Raw genomic sequence first — 24,189 nt, forward strand, 5'->3', positions numbered from 1 at the left:
AAGTTTTGGCCTAGTAGGCCTATAACTATTTTTCTGCGAATTTTTAAAAAAACTTTTTTATATCGATGTACCATACGTCCAATCGGCGTTAAAGGGTTAACCCCCACCTTGTTATTTCCTTCTACCCCACCCCCACATGTTCGGGGCTTCAAGGTCTTACAGTTATTATGAGATCGTTCTGGTGGATGTTTTTTGGAAGGTAAAGTAATACTCGGATGACAGTATTTCATACGCCATTATATTTTCCAATTATTTAACATTACTTCATTATCAAAATTAAAAACATGTATTTGTAAAAGAAAGAATGAACAGGAGATATCGAAAGTAATGGGTTTCTTGAATAGCTGACATTAGCTGATGAAGCGACAAATAAAGGCGGAGAGGCGGAGTGAGTGAGCGCGTGGCAGGCTAGCTAAAGGTCTAAAGACTGTCACCGAATAATTTGAGACACTAGATAATATGTTAATAGTATACATCCTTTATACCCCACCATCATTATATTAAGGCACCGATGCACACATTCACTGCATTTTATTTCACACAATTCATTTTCCCCGAGAGTTTCAGAAAGAATATAAATATAGCAGATTAAAATACTTAATATTAAGTAGCCTTGATGGTTGCGAGAGGCGGAGCCAAGTGGCCCATCACACTCAAATACTGGTAACTCAATTAAGTTATGTCACAAATACAAATCCTGTGGTACTAGATTAGCATATCCTGTTATGTGTTCTTAGCTTAGATTAATAAAATATTACCCTTGCAAAATTAATGAATCATACAACCCACGGCTACAAAACCTGGTGTGTAACATCTTTGTGACCAGATTCGTATAATATTGGTAATACAGGTAATTATAGTCCAGTCAATCTAGGGCAAAAATAGATGCAGCCAAGAACACGTTGGTTGAGTAGCCATTTACGGTTTTGTGATCCTTGGCCACATCCAAATAACATATCAAACGTTTACCATTATTTAAACAGTAGATCCAGGAGATATAAGACGGAGGGCAGAACAACAGATGAAGAGAGAGAGAGAGAGAGAGAAAGAATACAGCTGCTTATAGGATAATGAAAAAGGATATTTCCGTCTGAATAATATTAATATGAATAGTCATTATTTCCAACAATATTTAAGGCTTTTTATATAGCAAATAGGATAACGATTTAAAACAATACGATGTGATAAGATTTCATAATAATTATTTCCCAAGAAATATAAGATAACATATTCTTAAAACAGGTCTCAAATATACCTATCAGACTAACTAAACAGAAATAAGAGCTCTCTCTTTCTCGCTCCATACACTACATGCATTTCTTTCGTTACCGTTCCTCGTACTCTACTACATCTCACCCCGTCCCCCCTTCTCTCTCTCTCTCTCTCTCTCTCTCTCTCTCTCTCTCTCTCTTTGTCCATATATATTCCATTCATTAATGCATTCCTTTGGCTGATTACCTAATTTCGCTCCTCCTCTCATTCGAACTACTGTAACTATGCATCGGTTGTTTGAACGTGGGCCACTTTCAGGGCAAGAAGGGCATGATCTCACCAGCCAGGCCTAGCGGGGCGACACCGCTTTTGTAACTGGCTGTACAGTTGCCTCAAAGTGTTCCTTACCCTGTCCCCTTCTGTTTCATGATAATGGTCTGGTAACACAGCAATGAAGCCTGTTTGTCTTGTAACGACGGATATGAATGGTCGAGGTATTGATGTCAATGTTCATATTTTCTAATCACTACTGCAAACAATATGTTAATGATATACGAATAATAGTTCACATTACCAGTGAACTGAGTCTATGTTAAACAAATAGAAAAATAGTATAGTAACAGAGCAATAAATATTCAGTCCTTATTAACCATAATCGTCAACCTTTGTTCCATTCAGGTGTGGCTGTGCAGGCGTTTCCTGGGATCCTACTTTTGTTCATGGTAGATCATTATTAGGTTGTCAATTTCAGAACGTTATTTGAATGGAAATACGCTTTGGATTTACACAATCCATCTATTTATAAAGTAATGAAATTATAAACCGCAAATACCAAGACCTATAAATATAATTTCATAAAGGCAATTATGATAGCCATTGACAGGTTACGATATGGAAGGCTTTGGGGAAATATTATAGACCACCAGATGTATAAAGGAACGAATGTAGCCAGTGTGTCACTCATACTTGTTTTTTATTCGAACCGCTTCTCACCAGAGTAGCCTAGCTGGAAATTTCTCTGGCCGGTATCTAACTCGAGTCATCCGAGTAACAACACACCTTAACCACCCTGATGGTCCTTATATACCAACCCAAGAGTGGATAAAAAGGACTAGTTTGCAGTCGTCTCGTGGGATTCGTGACTGGATTTCTTGTCGCTTCAGTCTCGAATTTGTCGACTATTTATGATCCCGTGGATTTGTCAGTTCAATGAATCCAAGATACAATTTTGCTATTTTTGCGTCCTTGTCCATTAATTTTTTTAAATAAAATTTTAATGGAAACTGAATTTAACCCTTAAACGCCGGAGCGGTAAATAAAAAAATGGACTCCCGTATGCCGGAGGGGTTTGAGAGTGAGCGCGTAAGCGGAAAAAATATTTTTTTCAAAAAATCACAGCGCGCTTAGTTTTCAAGATTAAGAGTTCATTTTTGGCTCCTTTTTTTGTCATTGCTTGAAGTTTAGTATGCAATCATCATAAATGAAAAAAATTATCATTATCATATATAAATAATGCGATATATGATAGCGCAAAAACGAAATTTCATATATAATTGTATTCAAATCGCGCTGTGCGCAAAACGGTTGAAGGTAACAAGTTACTTTTTTTTTCGTTGTAATGTGCACTAAATTGCGATCATTTTGATATATAACACATTGTAAAACGCATTAAAAGCAACACAGAGAAAATAATTATACACAAAATAATGCATGGAATTCGTAACGCGCTTACGTAAACACATATTTTTTTTTCAAAATTCACCATAAATCTAAATATTGTCCTAGAGACTTCCAATATGTTTCAGAATGAAGACAAATGATTGAATATTACTATACTGTAAGAATATTAGCTTACAAATGCAGTTTTCGACCATATCTGACGAGCTAAAGTTGACCGAATGTCGAATTTTTTATATATATATATGCAATTATTTCGGAAATAAGAAAAGTTACAACTTTCAAATATTTTTCGTTTTATTCTACATGAAATTGCGCACATTTTCATATATAAAACTCTATGAAATGCCTAATATGAAACGGAGCAAATATTCCGAGAATGGGACTTACGCATTCGGAGATTTGTGGCGGAGAATCCGCGCGCGGAGGAAGGAAAGTTTTTTTTAAAATTCACCATAAATTTAAATATTGTGCTAGAGACTTCGAATTTGTTTCACGATGAAGATAAATGACTGAATATTACTAGACTGTAAGAGTTTTATCTTACAATTGCATTTTCGACCATTTCGGTAGAGTCAAATTTGACCGAACGTGTTTTTTTTTCTATTTATCGTGATTTATATGCAAATATTTCGAAATGAGAATAGCTACAACCTTCAACTATTTATTGTTGTATTACCTGACATGAAATTGCGCACATTTTCATATATAAAACGTTATGTAACGGCTAATTTAAAATGGTGCAAACATTACCACAATCGCACGTATGATTTTTTCGGAAGAGTTACCGCGTGGACGTAAAGAAAATGTTATTTTTTCATAAATTCACCATAAATCGAAATATTGTGCTAGAGACTTCCAATTTGTTGAAAAATGAAGGTAAATGCTTGAATATTACTAGAATATAGACGTTTTAGCTTACAATTGCGTTTTTTCGACCATTTCGGTAGAGTCAAAATTGACCGAAGGTTAAAAATTTGTCACTTATCATTTTTTATATGAAAATATTTCAAAATTGTAAAAGCTACAACCATGGGTTGTTTTTAGTTGTATTGTGCATGAAATTGCGCACATTTTCATATATAAAACTTTATGTAACGGCTAATTTAAAATGGTGCAAACATTACCACAATCGCATGTATGATTATTTTCGGAAGAGTTACCGCGCGGACGTAAGGAAAAAGTTTTTTCATAAATTCACCATAATCGAAATATTGTGCTAGACACTTCCAATTAGTTGCAAAATTAAGTTAAATGATTGAATATTACTAAAATATAAGAGTTTTAGCTTACAATTGCGTTTTCGACCATTTCGGTAGAGTCAAAGTTGACCGAAGGTTGAAATTTTGGCACTTATCGTTATTTATATGAAAATATCTTAAAACTGATAAAAGCCACAATCATGAGTATTTTTTTGTTGTATTTTTACATAAAAATGCGCACATTTTCATATATAATACTCTATGTAACGGCTAATTTAAAATGGTACAAAAATTATGTCAAAGTGACGAAATAATTTCCGAGATGTGTCACAGATACTTTTTAGTGCGGCAAGAATGAAATTCGCGCTTGCGCGCCTGCGTAACGATTGTAAAAAAAAACAAAACACCACCTTGATCCGTGAACTCCCAGCATCCCCCAAGGCGCGTGATTCAAGAGTTTAAGGCTGGTAGGCCTAAAAGTATTTTTCCGCGAATTTTTAAAAAAAACTTTTGTATGTCGACGTAAAATACGTCCAGTCGGCACCCGAGAGACAAAAAATGTCGACGTAAAATACGTCCAGTCGGCGTTTAAGGGTTAATTAGTTTTTTGTGTGTGAAAATGAGCACCAAACTAATCTTGAAGGGAACACGTAGTTCAGTTGGCTAACTCCAATATAATTGTTATTCATTCTTTTTCATGTTTAACAAGCATTGTTTCTGATTCCAGTAATTGCAGCTTTGTATTATCTGACCCTTCCCTGATTAGAGCATCAGTGTCAGCTTTTGCTTTCCTTATCGTTAGGATAAAATTAAATGAGAGTCCGTTTAACCAACGGCTCCCCCACCCCCGACCCCTTACTGAATTCTCCATCAGTTTCAACCCCCCCCCCCCCCCCAGAAGAAAAGGAAAAGTGGTTCCAAAAAAAAACCTAAAAAAATCCGAAAAAAGAGGAGTTTGCCGGGACCAAACCCCCCCCCCCCCCCCGTCCCTTACCTATCCTCCCAGTCCCACCTCCCCCATCCTCAGGTAAGCCCCTGCAACCCTCCCCAGGTCATTCCTCCTCCTCACGAGATATGGTGTGGAAAAATCAGTAATCGTAATATTTCAACGGTCACATGACCATTCTTTCCCCTCTTTTACAAAGCTCTGGAACCGCAGTCTAATAAGTTCTGTTTGCCTTTGCTTAAAGGTCAACCCTTAATATTTTACTATCTTGTTTCTTGTTCTTGATTTTTTTGGGAGGGGGTTTTGGTTTGGTCATAGCACCTAACTCATTCATTCTCCTCATGATTAGAGAGCAGCAGTACTTAGGTCTAACAGAATTTAGTGTTGCCCTTGACGTGTTAGCCAAAAGGCTTCTACAAATGATTAACCTGTTATTTAATTTTCTGAGTAAATTTGATTCGACTGGCATTTCACCAAGCCTAATTTCCTTTCGAAGCAAAGAAGTCCATTACAACCTATTAAATATGTTTGTAAGATGCAGATAAACCTTTCTGACAGCTCCGGATATAATTATGAAACGAAAGTGTTTTTGAAAGTAAAGCAACAGGATACACAAAGTTTTTGTTCCTTCTGTTGGTGCTTTTCCTGTCAATCATGAACATCTTAAGCAGGTCAGCGCCAACCAAGCCTACATATGAGAAGTGAAAGGCATTTTACATACACACACTGCACTGAAGGTAGTGTAGAGACCACGAGGCTGGATTCTTCTAACCTTAAGCTAGGTAGGGATACCATGACTGACACTGATATAGTCTCTGTCTTCAGCCCTCAAAAATTTAGGCCAAGGCCACAATTTATATAATGTATGTCATTGGTTTCGATACTAAAAGGCCAGAGTCTTCTGACCTTGGCCTAGGCCTACGTATTGAGCAGGACATTCATCGAATGACTCAAAAACTTAGTCTAGGGTTCTATGTCCTTGATGATTTAATATGAAGATGCAATATATGTGATGTGTTTTAATAGAGACTAAACACTGTTCTACAGTGTTGTAGTCTACAGGTATATAGATAACTACTTACTGAAGAGCAAGCAACACTGAAGTCTCCAGAAATATAGACAACTACTTAACCCTTATTAGACAGGTAAATATATCAATATGCAGCTAATCAAGCTGGGTAAACTTTGAGGTGGGCCAGTTTACGAAACAATGCATCAATGGCAAGAGGAAGATATGCAGGTATGTGGATAACTACCTACTGGGGAGTAGCACTGAAGTCTCCATGAATACAGATAACTACTTACTGGAGAGCAGCATTGAAGTCTCCATGAATATAGATAACTACTTACTGGAGAGAAGCATTGAAGTCTCCAGGAATATAGATAACTACTTACTGGAGAGAAGCATTGAAGTCTCCAGGTATATGGATAACTACTTACTGGAGAGCAGTATTGAAGTCTCCATGAACGTAGAGAGCTTCTTACAGGAGAGAAGCATTGAAGTCTCCAGGAATATAGATCACTACTTACTAGAAGCAGCATTGAAGTCTCTAGATATATAGATAACTACTTACTGGAGAGAAGCATTGAAATCTCCAGTGATGTAGATAACTACTTACAGGAGGCAGCATTTGAGTCTCCTGGGATACAGATAACTACTTACTGGAGGCAGCATTGAAGTGTCCAGGGAAGTAGATAACTACTTACTGGAGGCGGAATTGGAGTCTCCAGGGATGTAGATAATTACTTCTGAGCATTGGAGTCTCCTGGGATATAGATAACTACTTACTGGAGGCAGCATTGAAGTCTCCAGGAATATGGATAACTACTTACTTGACAAAGCAATGGAGTCTCCAGGAACACAGCTAACTACATACCGGAAGCAGCATTGGAGTCCCTAGGGATATGGATCACTACTTACTGGAGAGAAGCGTTTAAGTCTCCGGTTGGAGACTTCACTGCTGCCTCCACTAAGTAGTTATCCATATCCCTGGAGACTTCAATACTGCCTGCAGCAAGTAGTGATCTATCTTCCTGGAGACCCCAATGCTTCTCTTCAGTAAGTAGTTATCTACATCCCCAGAGACTCCAATGCTGCTTCCATTAAGTAGTTATCCATCTTCCTGGAGACTCCAATGCTGCCTCCAGTATGTAGTTATCTGTGTTCCTGGAGACTACAATGCTGCCTCCAGTGAGTAGTTATCTACATTCATGGAGACTTCAATGCTGCCTCCAGTAAGTAGTTATCTACATCCCTGGAAACTTTAATTAATGCTGCCTCCAGTAAGTAGTTATCTGTGTTTCTGGAGACTTCAATGTTGTCTCCAGTAAGTAGTTATCCATATTCCTGGAGACTTCAATGCTGCCGCCAGTACATAGTTATCTACATCCCTGGAGACTCCAATGCTGCCTCTAGTAAGTAGTTAGCTGTGTCCCTGTAGACTTCAATGCTGTCTCCAGTAAGTCATGATCTATATTACTGGAGACTTCAATACTGCCTCCAGTAAGTAGTTATCCATATTCCTGGAGACTTCAATGCAGCCTCCAATAAGTAGTTATCTGTGTTCCTGTAGACTTCAATGCTGTCTCCAGTAAGTCATGATCTATATTACTGGAGACTTCAATGCTGTCTCCAGTAAGTAGTTATCAATATACCTGGAGACTTCAATGCTGCCTCCAGTAAGTAGTTATCCATATCCCAGGCGACTCCAATGCTGTCTCCAGTAAGTAGTTATCTGTGTTCCTGGAGACTTAAATGCTTCCTCCAGTAAGTAGTTATCCATATCCCTGGAGACTTCAATGCTGCCTCTGGTAAGTAGTTATCTGTGTTCCAGGAGACTTCAATGTTGTCTCCAGTAAGTAGTTATGTATATTCTTGGAGATTTCAATGATTCTCTCCAAAATGTATTTATCAGTGTTCCTGGAGACTCCAATGCTGCCTTCAGTAAGTAGTTGTCTGTGTTCCTGGAGACTTCAATGCTGTCTCCAGTAAGTATTTATCCATATTCCTGGAACTTTAATTCTTCCTCCAGTAAGTAGTTATCCATATTTCTGGAGACTTCAATGCTGCCTCCAGTAAGTAGATATCTGTGTTCCTGGAGACTTCAATGCTGCCTCCAGTAAGTAGTTATGTGTTCCTGGAGATTTCAATGCTGCCTCCAGTAAGTAGTTATTTGTGTTCCTGGAGACTTCAATGCTGCCTCCAGTAAGTAGTTATGTGTTCCTGGAGATTTCAATGCTGCCTCCAGTAAGTAGTTATTTGCGTTCCTGGAGACTTCAGTGCTGCCTCCAGTAAGTAGTTATGTGTTCCTGGGGATTTCAATGCTGCCTCCAGTAAGTAGTTATTTGTGTTCCTGGAGACTTCAATGCTGCCTCCAGTAAGTAGTTATGTGTTCCTGGAGATTTCAATGCTGCCTCCAGTAAGTAGTTATCTGTGTTCCTGGAGACTTCAATGCTGCCTCCAGTAAGTAGTTATGTGTTCCTGGGGATTTCAATGCTGCCTCCAGTAAGTAGTTATCTGCGTTCCTGGAGACTTCAATGCTGCCTCCAGTAAGTAGTTATGGGTTCCTGGAGATTTCAATGCTCCCTCCAGTAAGTAGTTATCTGTGTTCCTGGAGACTTCAATGCTGCCTCCAGTAAGTAGTTATGAGCTCTGTAGACTTCAATGCTGCCTCCAGTAAGTAGTGAACTATATTCCTGGAGACTTCAATGCTGCCTCCAGTAAATAGTGATCTACATTCATGGAGGCTTCAATGCTGCCTCCAGTAAGTAGCTATCCGTATTTCTGGAGACTTCAATGATGCCTCCAGTAAGTAGCTATCCGTATTTCTGGAGACTTCAATGATGCCTCCAGTAAGTAGTTATCTACATTTATGTAGACCTTAATTTTTCTCTCTAGTAAGGTGTTATCCATATTTCGTTGAGAATGGGCCACAATTAAGGCCTAAAAGTACTCAAGATTTAGAAAAAAACTATATTAATACTCACAAGAAAACAATTATTTATACTCGGTAATCTTGTGGGGTTTTTTTTAATGTAAGGAATTTTTTGAGATTTTGTTTTCAATGTAAGGAATTTTTTGAGAATGGAAATTTGACAAAAAAAAGAACATATAGCTTCAATCAATCGGTATTGCCTTAGTCCTATAACAAAGGCTAATGAGAATTTATGGTTGTGAAAAACATTGAACATGAGAATTGTGTATTACTACATAGTTTTTATATATTTGCTATAAATTCATTGATGAAACCAGCTGATTTTAATAAAGAAAACTTATAATTATATAATTACAAAAAGCTTGGGTGTTTTATTTTTTAGCAATGATTATGACCAAGGACCAGCTCAAATGAGGGGGAAAATTTAGTCATTTAAGTTAAATGTAAAGAAATAAAATAAAAACCTGACGAATACTGAAAGCAAAAGCAATTCAATACAGCTCTGGTTGCAAGGTCAAATTGCTAATTGTATACATATAAATATTCAGTATTTAAAGTTAAATACTTTACAAAGCACTTAATTACATTACACAGGGCAATTTCATTGTCGAGTGGGTCTTTGACAACCGATGAATTCTCGAACTACCACCATAGTTGTTATGAACTCATATGAACCTCACTATTCTGCGAATGATCATCGCGAGTTTACTTTCATAAAAATGAAAATACAATTGATGATTTCTTCTTGATGTTTTGTTAGGTCACATGTGGAGGGAAATTTTAAATATTGAATGAAATATTTGAAACAGTTAGTTTGACTTCAATAACTTGTTTCACACCCTCACTAATATCGCTGTGTCACCGTCCACGAAGACACAGCGATATCGGTGAGGTTGTGAAATTGACACTAAATAATGATCTACTAAGGACAAAAGTATGATCCCAGCAAACACCTGCAGCAGCCACACCTGAATGGAACGAAGGTAGACGATTATGGTTAGTAAGGACTGAATATGATTTTCACCATTGCTATTTTTATTATTCTGCTACTATACGATATTTCTATATATTTAACAACTTAATTAACTGGTAATGTAAACTAGTATTCTTATATCATTAATATCATTAACACATTGTCTACAGTAGTGATTAGAAAATATGAGCTTTGGCATCCAATATCTCGACCAATCACGTTTGTCCTTACAAGGCAAACGGGCCTCATTATTGTGTTACCAGACAATTTTCATGAAACATAAGGGGATGGGGTAAAGGAACACTTTAAGGCAACTGTATATAGTACGTAAACTCACAATGGTCCAGTTAGAGAGCTAATAAAGTGGAATGAAGTGATCTTCGGACAACTTATAAACTTTCTAAATGTTATTATAGGTGTGCAACGAATGAAAGTTAAACTTGCCGTGCAACTGCTGTCCAAAAGTACTTATTCATCTTTTGATCACTTCGACAACCAAGGATATTTGAAGAGAAGGGCTGGAAAATTACAAGCCACTTCTTTCGGCTTGTTAATAAATAGTTTTATTCTCGACTGCCAACAAATAGAAAATCATCAAGAAATGCTTACGTGACTAAATCTGTAAATGCAAGACAAAATCTTTCAAGACATGAATAGAACCGCTAGAGGAATGAAAGTGAAGAAAAGTACAATGCTCTGTCCTTTGTCCCAACTTGCTGAAAATGGCAAAATAAAAACTTGGCATGACGTATACTCTAAATTACAGACTAAATCAGGCTGCGTTGGGGCACTTTTTTGGTTGCAAAAGTCAAATGGGAGCGTACGATCAGCACCCATCACCAGTTGCATTTAAACATCGTCTCAGAGCCCATCTTTTAGGAAAAGACAGCACACTTGTCAGCTCAAAGAGCAACGTTTAAAACTGCAACAGTGAAAATGTAACATCCGCCTCATTTTCCCACGTCCCTGACAAGCAAGACGCGTCATTCGAAGGCGAAGGAAATTTCCTTCAGAAAAAAAACAGTATATCAGCAATTTTATTTTGCTTACCAGTATTTAATAAGGATGATCAAAGTGATGACTTCAAAGACCAGGAGGTTGAAGAACAAACATGGGAAGATGCCATAGAAGAAGAAGAACAGTAGGGTTTGCGATATGTTGGCGGGTTCATTGCTCGCAAGTTTCCACAACTGGACCATTTAGGAGCAAAAGTAACAAAGAAAGATGACACAAAGACTGGTGCCATACTTCAGTGAGGGGAAACTAATGAAACCTAGTGTTTCTTGATCATTTGAAATGTATGGATAAGATGTTTGATTCTCACCATGGGAGGAAAATGTATTAACAGCTTTTAAAGGAGCGATAATTAAATTTAGCGGATATCATTAACAGTCACATCCAAATAACTTCAGAAGTCGAAATATTTTGTTCCATGCCGTACAGTTTTTAGAATTCAAGATTTGAACAGACACATTAGTAGTTCCAGAAAAGCGGTGCATAGATTGAAAAAGTTAGCGACGTAGTTATATATGTGCAAAATGTGATTTTATGGAGATCTGTTAAATGTGTAATTTAGAAATATATTTATATTATTGCTTAGAATGTTCTTTAGAACTCGCTCAAGATTTAATATATTAAAATATAGTTTTTATTATGACTGTTTTCCTTCGGAAACAGATAATAGTACTATTAAATAACGGATAAAAAGAAGAAAGCAAAGGTAGGTTTTCTATAATTTCAATGTTATTTGGCGAAAATGTTCTAATGATCTCTCTTATGATTACTCTTCTTAACACAGTAGAATGAAGAACCTTCATCTGACTATTAATTTAATTATCGAATAGCTTAGAGTAGTTAGAAAAAAAAAAGCAAGCAAAGGCAGTATTGCTATAGGTTAAGGGCCTGACTGCGGTTATTGTGACGTCAAGCACCAAGCCGTTAAATCCTGTAGGTAACCCAGTTTAAGCTGCGCATGACAAGACATATTCTCTAGACCTTGGTTCAACTAGAGTTACTAGACCGCCTTACTCGGCACACCGAACACTTTTTTCTGTATTGCATTTGATTGTTTTCATATTTCATCATTACGTTCAATTTATTGTTAAATAACATTCTATTTTTTTATGTGAATTGGTACTGCTTTTACGTACATATTATAGTAAAGATTTTACTGCCTCTTCTCTCCTCTACAACACCACGACGCGCGATAACTTAAAATAATTCATTCGTTATTCCAGCTGTGTATCACAGCAATGACGAATGATTTTGTTAATCATTTGTGCTAAATTTTATTGTGAAAAGCTTTGTTCTTTCATTTACTATTTTGTTGATATTGTTCAACTAGACCTTCTCACTCGGCGCACTGAACACTGGCTCAAGACTTTATTATTATTATTATTATTATTATTATTATTATTATTATTATTATTATTATTATTGCATTTGATTGTTTTCATACTTTATCATTACGTTAAATTTATTGAGAAATTCCCGTTTTATGTGAATTGTTATTGCTTTTTACACACATACAGTAATATTTTAACTTTCTCTTCTCCTTCTCTCCTCAACATATCAACGCTCCCTCGTTCAGTCTCAAGTCAGCTAGACGTGACGTCACCGCGGTTACGTACGATTTTATACACCTTTTATGCTAAATGTTATACTGAAAGCTAAATATTACGTTAAATGCTTTGTACTTTAATGTATTTTGTCGAATATTATCATTAAACTATATATTGTAAATGAAAAAATAAATTAATACAGTTTATCCAGTAAGACCCAGTAGGCCGTCGAATACAAGTATAAACTAGATAATCAGTCAGTTTGAAGTACGAGCATTTGTTCGACAAACGATACAAATTTGTTCGTAAAACGTTAAGTTCGACATATGAAACGTTCGACAAAAGAGGTACCACTGTATATTAAAACTTTACTTAATTTGTTATAATGAATTTTACCAGAAAACTGAACTTTTAGACCATAAAAATAATTATGACCTTTTTCTGGGATTTTTTTTTTTACCTGGATTCGTTATAGGGAACTGAACTACACCAAAATACTTGACTTCCTGTTCGCCAACTTTTGTTTATTGCCTTATCTGTGATAAACAGTAATTTGTCTTTACTAACTGAGCTTTGGTAGTAACATCATTTTTACTGAAGCAGTGATAGTTACCTTAAGTATAACAGACATTGCAGAGTGAGGAGAGAGGGGTTATGACAAGTTCGCAAGCGTGCGCGCGCACACACTTATAATATATATATATATATATATATATATATATATATATATATATATATATATATATATATAGAATAAAAAAAAGTCCCCAAAAAAAGACATATATGTGTTTGTGTGTGTCTTTACTATAATATAATAGTATAATTTGAAGATACAAGGCCCATAAAACAATTTGAACGTTGCAACCATATACTTCGAGTGCTTCCTTCTGTGCCTCCGTTCACTGGTAAAATATGGGCAGATAATTTGTTACAATATCATACAACAAAGCATAAGTAGGTTGGCGGTAAGTCTCTAATGGTATGCATACCAACGGAGACTACTGCCACAGCTACTTATGCTTTGTATATATACTTTTATAAAACATCATCTGTCCATATTTTACCAGCGAACGGAGGCACAGAACGAAATGCCTAGAAGTAGATGGTTGCAACGTTCAAATTATGTTTTATGGGCCTTTTACTTTCTATATATTATAAATATGTTTGATTTTGAATCACGAAAAATTAAAAACGTGATGATTAATCATACGAACAAAGTTACAGCCACGAAGGAAAATTGAAGCACTGGAGATGCTACTTCTTACTACCAAGACATGGTCACCATGTCTTGTAAGACGAAAATACTTAGCATCTCCAGTGTTCAGTTTTACTTCGTAGACATTATATATATATATATATATATATATATATATATATATATATATATATATATATACATATATACTTTCACAAATATTGAAGACATTTCATCGTGGATTAAATCTTCAGTGACAAAGTTGAGTATTCTGTCTTCTTTTAGTTAGTAATTCATTGTTGAGAACACCATGTCTTGCTTATTTGGTATGATTTTAAAGAGCCCCAATTACTGGCCGGAGATCGTTGAGGATATGGAATCGATTGTCATAAAATGTATACTTGTTAGGCAACTATCCATAATAAATCAAATTTTAAATTACCCTATAAGTTAAGTATATCTTAGTTTTACCAGACCACTGAGCTGATTAACAGCTCTCCTAGGGCTGGCCCGAAGGATTAGATATTTTTACGTCGCTAGGAACCAATTGGTTACCAAGCAACGGGACCTACAGCTTATTGTGGGATCCGAACCACACTATATCGTGAAAGGAATTTCTATCACCAGAGATAAATTCCTCTGATACCGCGTTGGCCGAGCCGGGAATCGAACTTCGGACCACCGGATTGGCAGCCAAGAAATTACCTTATAACTACTGATTGTTCATTTTAAAATTGACTCCGTTTTTGCTTAGTATTTAATCTTATATTGAAGTATGTTTGAAAACATACGAAAGCTCTTGTTATAATTATATTTGTATCTGTATAATATAGTGCTTTGAAGCTTGTAATCACCTTAAATTCTTTACTATTTTACTATTGCATATGACTATAGCAATCTGAATAAACATGCTGTGACAAAAGACGAGGGAGAAATGCCAATGAGGCTTCTATGCCCTGGGAAGGTGAAAGCCATGGAGATGAATACCAATTTGGATTATGACCACACCCAGATTATTTTTCGTTATTCAGAATTTTGAACAAAAGACTGAATGTAGAAGTCAGAAAATATGAAAAAGTCAGATGAGCACGACAAGAAGCTAGCATTACAAGAACTGATAGACAGCACCAGAATAAAGCATAAATGCACCACGTGACGGGATCTAACTATAACCTTGGTTGTTGTTTATAACAACCAGGCCGATGCTGAACGTCGAGACAGAAGGAGGAGTCAAGAACTGTAGCCATCAGTGCTGCCAACGCCGGCTATAAAATAACCATCCACGAAGGGCTTGAAGGATGCTTCTGTTAATTGCCTTGTCATTCATAAAATATAAATTTATGTCGACTGAAATATTTACCATCACTGTGAGTAAGGAATATTCTATCTTACGGAAAATTTATGACATTTGATAAACCAGAAAATATATTTTTCGACCTTTGAAATCAGAGGAAGAGAATAAGAAATGCTAAATATGATTTTTGTCCTATTTCATCACATCTAAAACGGTGTTCGTTATCTTATTTTTAAGAACTTTTAATATACGCTAGAATAAACTCTCAGCTTTCCAATGGTACTACTTTAGTGATGAAAAGAAAAAAAAATACACGGGTGAAATTCGAAAGCAATTTGTGTCAACTTCAATGCGACTAACTATTCAACTGTTCACCTAGGCATAAATGACCAAGACCTGAGGTTACACAAAAGGGTCGGGCGGTCTGGACCGGAAAGGGTTAACGGTTGCGAAAATGTCCGGTACTTAGGCCCCGTCCACACGGCCGAGCTTTGCTCGACGAACTTTGTTCGATGTGACGTCAGAAGCGGAGAAACTGCGGTAAAGTTCGGACTTTTCCCGCTGTTTCTCCGCTTCTGACGTCACATCGGACAAAGTTCGTCGACCAAAGCTCGACCGTGTGGACGAGGCCTTAGTTCTACTCATTACATTATATCTTGCTTAGGGGATGGTTAACTTCCAATGGTTTCATGTGCGCTTATATTTAAAAGCAAAAACTAATGCAGTAGAGCAAATATTGCTCTCATATCCAAGGTTAATATCGTTTACCAAAAATCTCGGCAAATGAACCAAATAGGATTTTTCCATCTAAATTTTCAACAATAGACCGATTTTCTTTTACACATCGCCGACTTACTGACGTGCTCTCATACAGTTCTAATGGACAGTAGCAAGGTAAAAACAGTTTTTGTGACAACAGATTGCAAAGAATAGCCTTTTCAAGTACTTGAAATAACCTGCAATGTGCAACATGAACATAATTCATTTTCAGTAATGCCAATACCCAAGCACGGAATTTATGCTCATGACGAGGCAAAAAATTAAGTCCTTTGCCAATCTCTTTAACGTCAGTTTAAAATAGTATTCACCAACGAATATTCTCAGTGGATCAGCATCTTAAAATAGCAGTACAAGCTTACCTGTTCTTTCCTTTAACCTTATCAATCCAGATTTCAGATTTCCAATCTGTACTTTTACTTAGACCAGTCCTTCACAATTACCCTTTTCCCTTCCTCCCCTCCATGAGCTCAAACTTCCATTAATTGTCTACATAAAAAAAAATCCTAATAACGATGCAACGTTCTTATTTGCATGATCATACAAACACATTTGGGTTGGATTAAAATTTATTTGTATAGGATAAACAGCACCACATACCCTTTTTGATGCCCATGTATTTTTGATGCCCATGTATCAACAGCAACCTACGGGATTCATCCAGTGAGAATTCATGCAAATTACAGCATTAATAGCCAATTGCAACACAGTTTCCGAAGGCCATATATTTGAACGAAAGGCGAACCTCATGATCAGCTTCAACCACCCATTAACTCAAGGGTCAAAGAACTAAGACCACACCGTATTTATGCATTAGGTAAGAATAAAAGTGAGTTTGTATGACTAATATTTAAAAATATATAGGCTTCATTGACAAGTCATTTGTTCAACGACATAACTTATCCAATCACCTTTCCAATGACATGCTGACGATGGCAAAATCCACCAATAGTCGGCAAAATCATCCACCCATATAGTAACATATTCCCTCGCCAGGTTTGTTCTGATACTTCACCGGGACTTCCCTCCCTCCATCGACAACCTACGGGAAAGATATTTTTTGTCGGCTAACAGACTATAAATACTTGAAGACTGATGATTAAACTCTGCAACAGTTTCTTATCCAATTAAGACAATTTTAATTGACATGCTTTCAGGAACAACGAAGTGGAAATCCAGATAATACACTTAAAAGAGCAACAAGTAATTTTATCGATTAGTGAAACAAAATTTAAGTAAAAAAAAGAAAATGAATGTGAGCCCCCTTCTGCCGTACGGTAAATATTACCGTACGTCAGAAGGGACATCCTCCCCACACCAGGGGCCTCGCCCCTGATGGAGGAGGATTAGCTTGCAGAGAGTTCGAAAGGCACTTACCATTGAAGTGGCATACTATACCAGTTTCCAGTGCAGAACGAGGTTCCGAGAGAGATGGAGTGCCTGGTGATACTTAGATGGGCAAGATGAATGATCACGGCAAGTGGCTAACTTCTGCAAACGCACCGGAAGTAGCAATGCCGTCTGGAGGCCCCTTCCATTAATCCACTTCATTCCACTACACCAGAATACTCTAATGGGCCATAAATAGCATCAGCTCCATTCCACAGCACCTGCAAAAAAAATTAATACATAAATTAAGTAAAATCCACCTCAGCCACAATACTCTTATTACACTTGTGAAAACTGAAGATGCAATTACCAAAAGCCTTATTCAACCACGAAACTGACAAAAATATATAAAATTCACTTCACAAATGGGCAACACAACGCCAAAAAAATATAACTTACGTTACTGGAGAGACGGGGAACGGAATCGTAGAACGACTTGACAGGAACAGCCTGTTGTTTTTTTTTTTTTTTTTTTACAGTTCACACCCTTACCAGCCGACGAGAACTCACCAACCTTTGGCAACACTGTAATACTAAGAGATGACAGACAAGGACGATGAAGTCACAACACAACTAATTTTTTCCTTCTTGTTTGTCTTAAACTAACGACGGAGAATTTTGTTTTCTTACCCCTTATCTCTTCATGCACACAAACGTAATAATTAGGAGTTTCGCCATAAAAACCTATCAAGTAGGTTAGATTCAGATTTCGGCTTTGGGCTTGTCTCGAAGCCAGTAGAAAATATTAAATAACGCTTGAAGGGCTGGAGGTGTCAATTTTACGTAATATATTTCCTGCATGTGGATATTTTTAGGTTTTCTGAAGTGATGAACAAACACATTTTACGGTGAAGACAGATATATAGATATTTCAAATGTGCAATTTATTCAAACTTAGATGCAACGTTGCATGTAACATCAATATGAGCAACAGGCGGCAAAACCAACGGTCATGGACTACGAGCAGGATGAATTTATTCCGAATAAATGAAGAACAATTTAGAATTACTTTTTGGTTACCAGCCAGTTGGTATACTTAATTAACTAGATAATTGCCTGCGGCTTAACTGAATAATTATAACTTGAAAATCTCACCTGTCTTTTTCTTCAACTTTGGTGTAAATCGTGGTAAGTGTCGCATAGTGTTATGTGATGGGAGAATATTGTCCGCCTTTTTTTTTCTTTTTACGGGTGGAGGGTGGGGTTCATAAGATATGGGAGTCCTCTTTCCTTGTTTACAAAAGCATTCCAATTTCAATACATAGTCTACAGTAGTAAATATTATAGGCCAACAGTTCTCACCTCGTTCCAGTTCACTCACCGCAAACCCTCTTAACATATTCTCAGTATACAATTCCGCTGTGGCAAATCATGAACAAATAAACTGTAAACATTTTGAGTGGAAATACATTTCTTGGAAACTGAATCTGGGGATACTGGCGGCAAAAAATGAGCAGAAGACTGACATTTCGTTTTCAAATGTCTTACAAAATCGATTTTGAAATTATACAATACTATCCAGAAAACATTTTAATTTCAAATTTGATTCGAACATTGCTTTCAACATGACTTTTGGATCTGAATCTCGAAGGCATTGCAAAACAAATCTCACGTTTCACTACTAGATGAAGTATCATTTTTGGCATAGTGTGAAGAGAAATCAGACTGCAAGTACTGGCAAATTCGTTAAGTCTGTCACTCCAAAACTTAAGTGGGATGGAGGCTCTTTTACAAAAAGGAAAAACGTCAACGAACTGATATGAAGGACAAATACGATTCACAAAGGAAAGTAAGATGGACCAAATCTACCGCACATAACATCGCAACCCCCCCCCCCCCTAGCCCCCCAAAAAAGACGAAGGTGGTTGGTGGGGACATGTGGTGAATAGGGAAAGCAGCCCAGCAGGAAATAAGGCACCAAAGCACAAGTGGATTAATGACGGAAAGCAAAGCAGAAGAGGGAGAGAGAGGGCTGGTGTCAGCCATACCACAGTTTAGTAAAAGAGTTACAGACATAAAGAACTGCATTAGAGTGATCAGAGAAACGAGCGAGAAAGGCTCGGTATCAACAATAGCAGTGAAATTTGTAGCGCCGTCAATATCAGTCACTGAATCTACCGAACTCTTTTATCTCATGTATTTATAACCAAATAGTACAGTTATAATCCCTTAATAGAATATTATTGTTAGCTGAACCATAAGATCTTGACATTTTACTGAATGAGGGAGACCCATATATATATATATATATATAATATCTATATATATCTATATATATATCACATATATACTACATATATATGCATCAAGCTACAAATGTCCTTTAATATCCAATTCACTCTGCCTCGGGATTAATATATTTTCATATATGTTAACTATTTTCATATACATTAACCGAAGGGAATTTTTAATTTTTTTTAGTTGATAATAATTTCGTCCTCTCGTGGGTTCGAACCAGCGCCCAGCGGACAGAGGAGAAATGAGGACTTCAGTGACAAGTTGGCCGAGTCGATAATGTCACTGAAGTCCTGATTTCTCCTCAGTCCGCTGGTTCGAATCCACGAGAGGACGAAATTATTATCACCTAAAAAATATTCCCCTTCGGTTAACATATATGAAAATATACTAATTCCGAGATAGAGCGAATTGGATATTAAAGGACATTTGTAGCTTGATGTATATATATGAAGTATATATGTGTATGTGATATACATACATGTATACATATATATATATATGTATATATATATATATATATATATATATGTATGTATATATATATATTTATATATATTGTTACGAAGTGCCAAGTATCTGGTTACTACACTTACCATTCATTTATTGTTACCTCACAAAAGCCAGACACCTGAATCCTCATAACAGGTACTAAATGACTGAATACTCTAAAGGCAACAGTGATCCCTTAACAACTTACCAGTATTGCAGAAAATCAGACTAAGTTCATCAAAACAGGTGTGAGGTAATTTCGTAAGTAATTAAATTAATCAAAGGGCATCACTCCATCAACAACTTTAAAAGTCTAAGTATTTCCCTGATTTCAGAAGCCTAAGTACTTCCCTGGTTCTAAGTCACTTCAAGTAAATTGAAGGAAAGCGAATCAATTACCACTCTATGTTTCTACCTAACATAAATATAATCAAATGCAAATATACTGGTTATAATAAAAACACATATAAAAATTTTAAACACAAAAATTTATTATTAAATTCAAATTTTATAAGTAAAATTCACAATATCAGGGGAAATTACTGTTACTTGAAAACAAAGTAAAGTTTAATTAATTCTTGAATTAATTAATTAAAATTAAATCAAAATAAAATTAATTCAATCAAAATTCAAGTGTTAGGCAATAATTGAAAATTTGAAATTAATTCACAAGTGCTAAACAATAACAAAACTTGAAAAGAATTCTAAGTAAATGCAAATTAATTCACAAAATTAATTCACAAGTGTTAAATTTAATTAAATGTGCAATGATTAAGCAATGAAAATAACTAAGTCAATTAAATTGTGAATGCAAATGAAAATATAAAATAAAAAGGCACACTTCAATAAGAAAATGAACAAGTGCACAAACAATAGAACAAACACAAAACACAAAAATTCGCAATGGTTACAAAACATTGTAACCATCAGTTTTTACCAAACCTTCGTAACCATCTGTTATTAGTTATTAGTTAATCACTGTTCCTATCAGTTATTAGTTAACCACAGTTCCTATCCGTTATTAGTTAAGCCAATACCAAGTTCCTATCCATTAATTAGTTTAACCCAAAACAGTTTCCTATCCATTATCAGTTTGCAACTAATAAAAATATAACACACTTTACCTTGGTATACCAACTTCTTTCTTTCTTGCTGCAGCTTGTATCACACTTTCACAAAAACCAGGCGCCGTTACGAAACAATGTTTGTTCAGATTCCACAAAAACACTAAATAAACTAAATAAATTCTAAGAAATATCAAATCTGAAATTCACAATTTACGAGTGACCAGTTTACGTTACGTTAATATAATCTCAAGGATGTCGCGGGAGAGAGAGAGAGAGAGAGAGAGAGGGAGATCTGACCACCTCGCGGTTCTAAGATATAATGAAATCTCTTCCTTTACGGAAGCTGGACTGGAGATATGACACAAAACGTTTCAAGACAATAATGCTTCTAGAAGCTTTGAAATCTTACTCAATCTTACTCACAAAATGTGTAACCTCCACGTGGCTTTGATCAAAGACATACACGTATGAGACCAGTCTGGTAAAAAAAAAGACACGTACTCTACTCGATCGACACGAAGGAGAAGGCCTTATCACTTGATGACAGATTCTCACAACACAAATGAAGATTCGAGCTTGCTTATCAAACGTGTCGACAGATTAGGAAAGCAAACGGATCTCGCAGTTCCTCCAATCTCACAGTGCTGATACAGTGCTGACATAATAGGGAAACAATCGTAGTTTCGAACGGACAAAGAAAATCTCTCTCTTTTTACATTCTATGATATATACATATTCTTTTACATTATGTTAAGCGAAATCTGAACACACATTTTAAACATCCTATCTCTAAGTTATCTAGGAATCTGAAAAAATGTTGCACAATTCTACATAACATTTTATACAGTCACAGAGGAGATATATGCATTTCGAAAGTAGCAATATATAATAATATATATATATATATAATATCATATATATATATATACATCACACACAGACACACATACACACACACACACACACACACACACACACACACACACATATATATATATATATATATATATATAATATATATATATATAATATATATATATGGGTCTTTCTCATTCAGTAAAATGTCAAGATCTTTTGGTTCAGCTAACAATAATTTTCTATTAAGGGGTCTTAACTGTATTATATGGTTATAAATACATGAGATAAAAGAGTTCAGTAGATTCTTTGACTGATATTGACGGCGCTACAAATTGGATATTAAAGGACATTTGTAGCTTGATGCATATACTATGAATCACTGTGATGTGATAAAAATTCATATATATATATATATATATATATATATATATATATATATATATATAAGATGGCTCTCTCTTATACCTCATATATATGTGTATATACTATAATAATAAATATATTAATATATAGTATATATATATATTATATTATTTATTATATATATATACAACGTATAGTCTCTCATATATGTATATTATATATATATATATATATATAAAATATATATTATATATACACGTATATATACATATATATTATATACATTTATTTATATATAAATTCACAAAAATAGAAAAATTCTCATTATGTTTTATTTCATAAATATGAAATTTAATATCCATGATCATTTTATAAAGTATACATCTATACATAATAAGACCATTTTACATTATCATGTGTCTATTTGTCTAAATAAATGTAAGCCCCTACTATAAAGGTAGAGCTGATAGTTTCAGTGAGCATGTACTCTTATAATGGAGTTGCTCAAAAGACTAGAAACTGCCCCTGAAATACGTTACTTATAAGAAGTAAGATTTGAGAACAAAATATTAGAAAACAAAAGCAGTAAAATGTTTACTTACGACACGATATCCAAACAACAAAATACTTAATAAATAGAACTCTTAAGAACAAGACTTAACACAATACAATTGCTAAGATTCAAAAATGAACATTTACGAGCAAATATATTACTTGAAACATCCTCTGATACCAGGGTAGCCTCTTAGAAAATCAGAAAGAAACATGGTCACATATTAAAACTAATATTGAATGATTGCTGAAAACTTAGAAGCACCGTCAGTATACAGGAATTCTTCCATTACAAATAAAACCCTGCTGGGATAAAGGTTTGAATAGTACAGCTGCTTTACTGTCTATCAAACCTCTGCTGCTACCACAACCCAAAGCCGTTCTCTAAGAAAAAAATAAATGAATAAAACCCTGTCTAGTCGAAGATACCACAGGCACAGAAACTGCAAATTCCCGGATGATCAATATTTTCTTATCCTGTTTCTAAGCAATTAAAACCAAATAATTTTCAGCTACTGATCACATAAATATCTTGTCTATATACCAATGACGCAATTGCAAAGCTGTCAACTTAGTAGTAAAGTGCCTTCTAATACCTTCGACACAATACAAAGGCCTTCAATGCTTGCATTTTAACAAGACTCACATTCATTTTGATTATTTTCTGTCAAACCAGCGATGAAACTGTGGAAACACGTTTTCTTCAGCAGAAATCTTCTCTACTGTTACCATGCGCATATATTTATTTATCTTCGGATCTTACGCAAAAATCGCTTATTGATTTCCCGACATTTTTGTCGAGAGCCTCCAAATCAGAGGCTTTTGCTGCCATTTTTAGCGAGTCAGCCATAAAACGGTCAAGAGGAAGTTCGCACAAATGTCGAAATAAGTTGATGGATATAAAAGTCCCATTTATGAAAAGCGTTCCTCGACCACGTGATATCAAACCTCAGATGTTTCCACGCTTCACAAAGGCTCTTGAAGGAAATACTCTTATCATTATTTTTTTTTCTATTCTGTCACGCCTCCATCGCTCTCATAAGATCGTACTTTGTATCGTTGAGGCAACATACAAAATTTCAGATCCTATCACCTATCACACAGATGAAGAGTTGGCTCATCTTCTGTCATTTCCGAAATGATTCGTCCTGCGGGATCTTCCCTTACCGATAATCTTCAGTATAGCTACTTCAGCAGCACAACGACTCAGTGACGTGTAACAGGTGACTGAATGCTCTTCATGCACGGTTGATCAGCGCCTCGTTCTCGTCCGTATCTGTATCTATTTCAGATTTTCTAAGTTTAATCCCTTTCTCAGTTAAATTGGTTCCCTTCGTCTCTGGCAGGATCAGGGCTAAGCCTGCGGCCACAAGAGACACAAATGAGAAGAGAACAGAGGGACCCCAGCTGATGACGGCACCCTGGAAAGGATGAAGCAGTTTTTCTTACGGTGAGGCGGGA

At 35.8% G+C, this 24,189-nt stretch overlaps 1 protein-coding gene across 6 annotated transcripts in view; it reads right to left on the reverse strand.

Moving 5' to 3' along the window:
• Nucleotides 1–9,216: 9,216 nt before the first annotated feature.
• The window catches only part of LOC135217095 (organic cation transporter protein-like), a 77,874-nt gene continuing 62,901 nt past the window's right edge, over nt 9,217–24,189 (reverse strand). Inside the window, exons 10-13 of one of the 6 annotated variants that reach the window (XM_064252781.1) lie at nt 23,896–24,149; nt 17,171–17,382; nt 16,684–16,814; nt 9,221–9,940 (exon numbers count right to left, since the gene is read on the reverse strand). In XM_064252781.1, coding sequence (XP_064108851.1) covers nt 23,967–24,149 — 183 coding nt within the window. In that variant the 3' untranslated portion in view covers nt 9,221–9,940; nt 16,684–16,814; nt 17,171–17,382; nt 23,896–23,966. Of the gene's footprint in view, nt 9,941–16,635; nt 17,383–22,447; nt 24,150–24,189 lie in introns of those variants that run through there. The other 5 variants (XM_064252779.1, XM_064252778.1, XM_064252782.1 and 2 more) reach the window with 5 other exon arrangements.

The sequence above is a fragment of the Macrobrachium nipponense genome, chromosome 7, assembly GCF_015104395.2.
Source record: "Macrobrachium nipponense isolate FS-2020 chromosome 7, ASM1510439v2, whole genome shotgun sequence".
Classification (NCBI taxonomy): Eukaryota; Metazoa; Arthropoda; class Malacostraca; order Decapoda; family Palaemonidae; genus Macrobrachium; species Macrobrachium nipponense.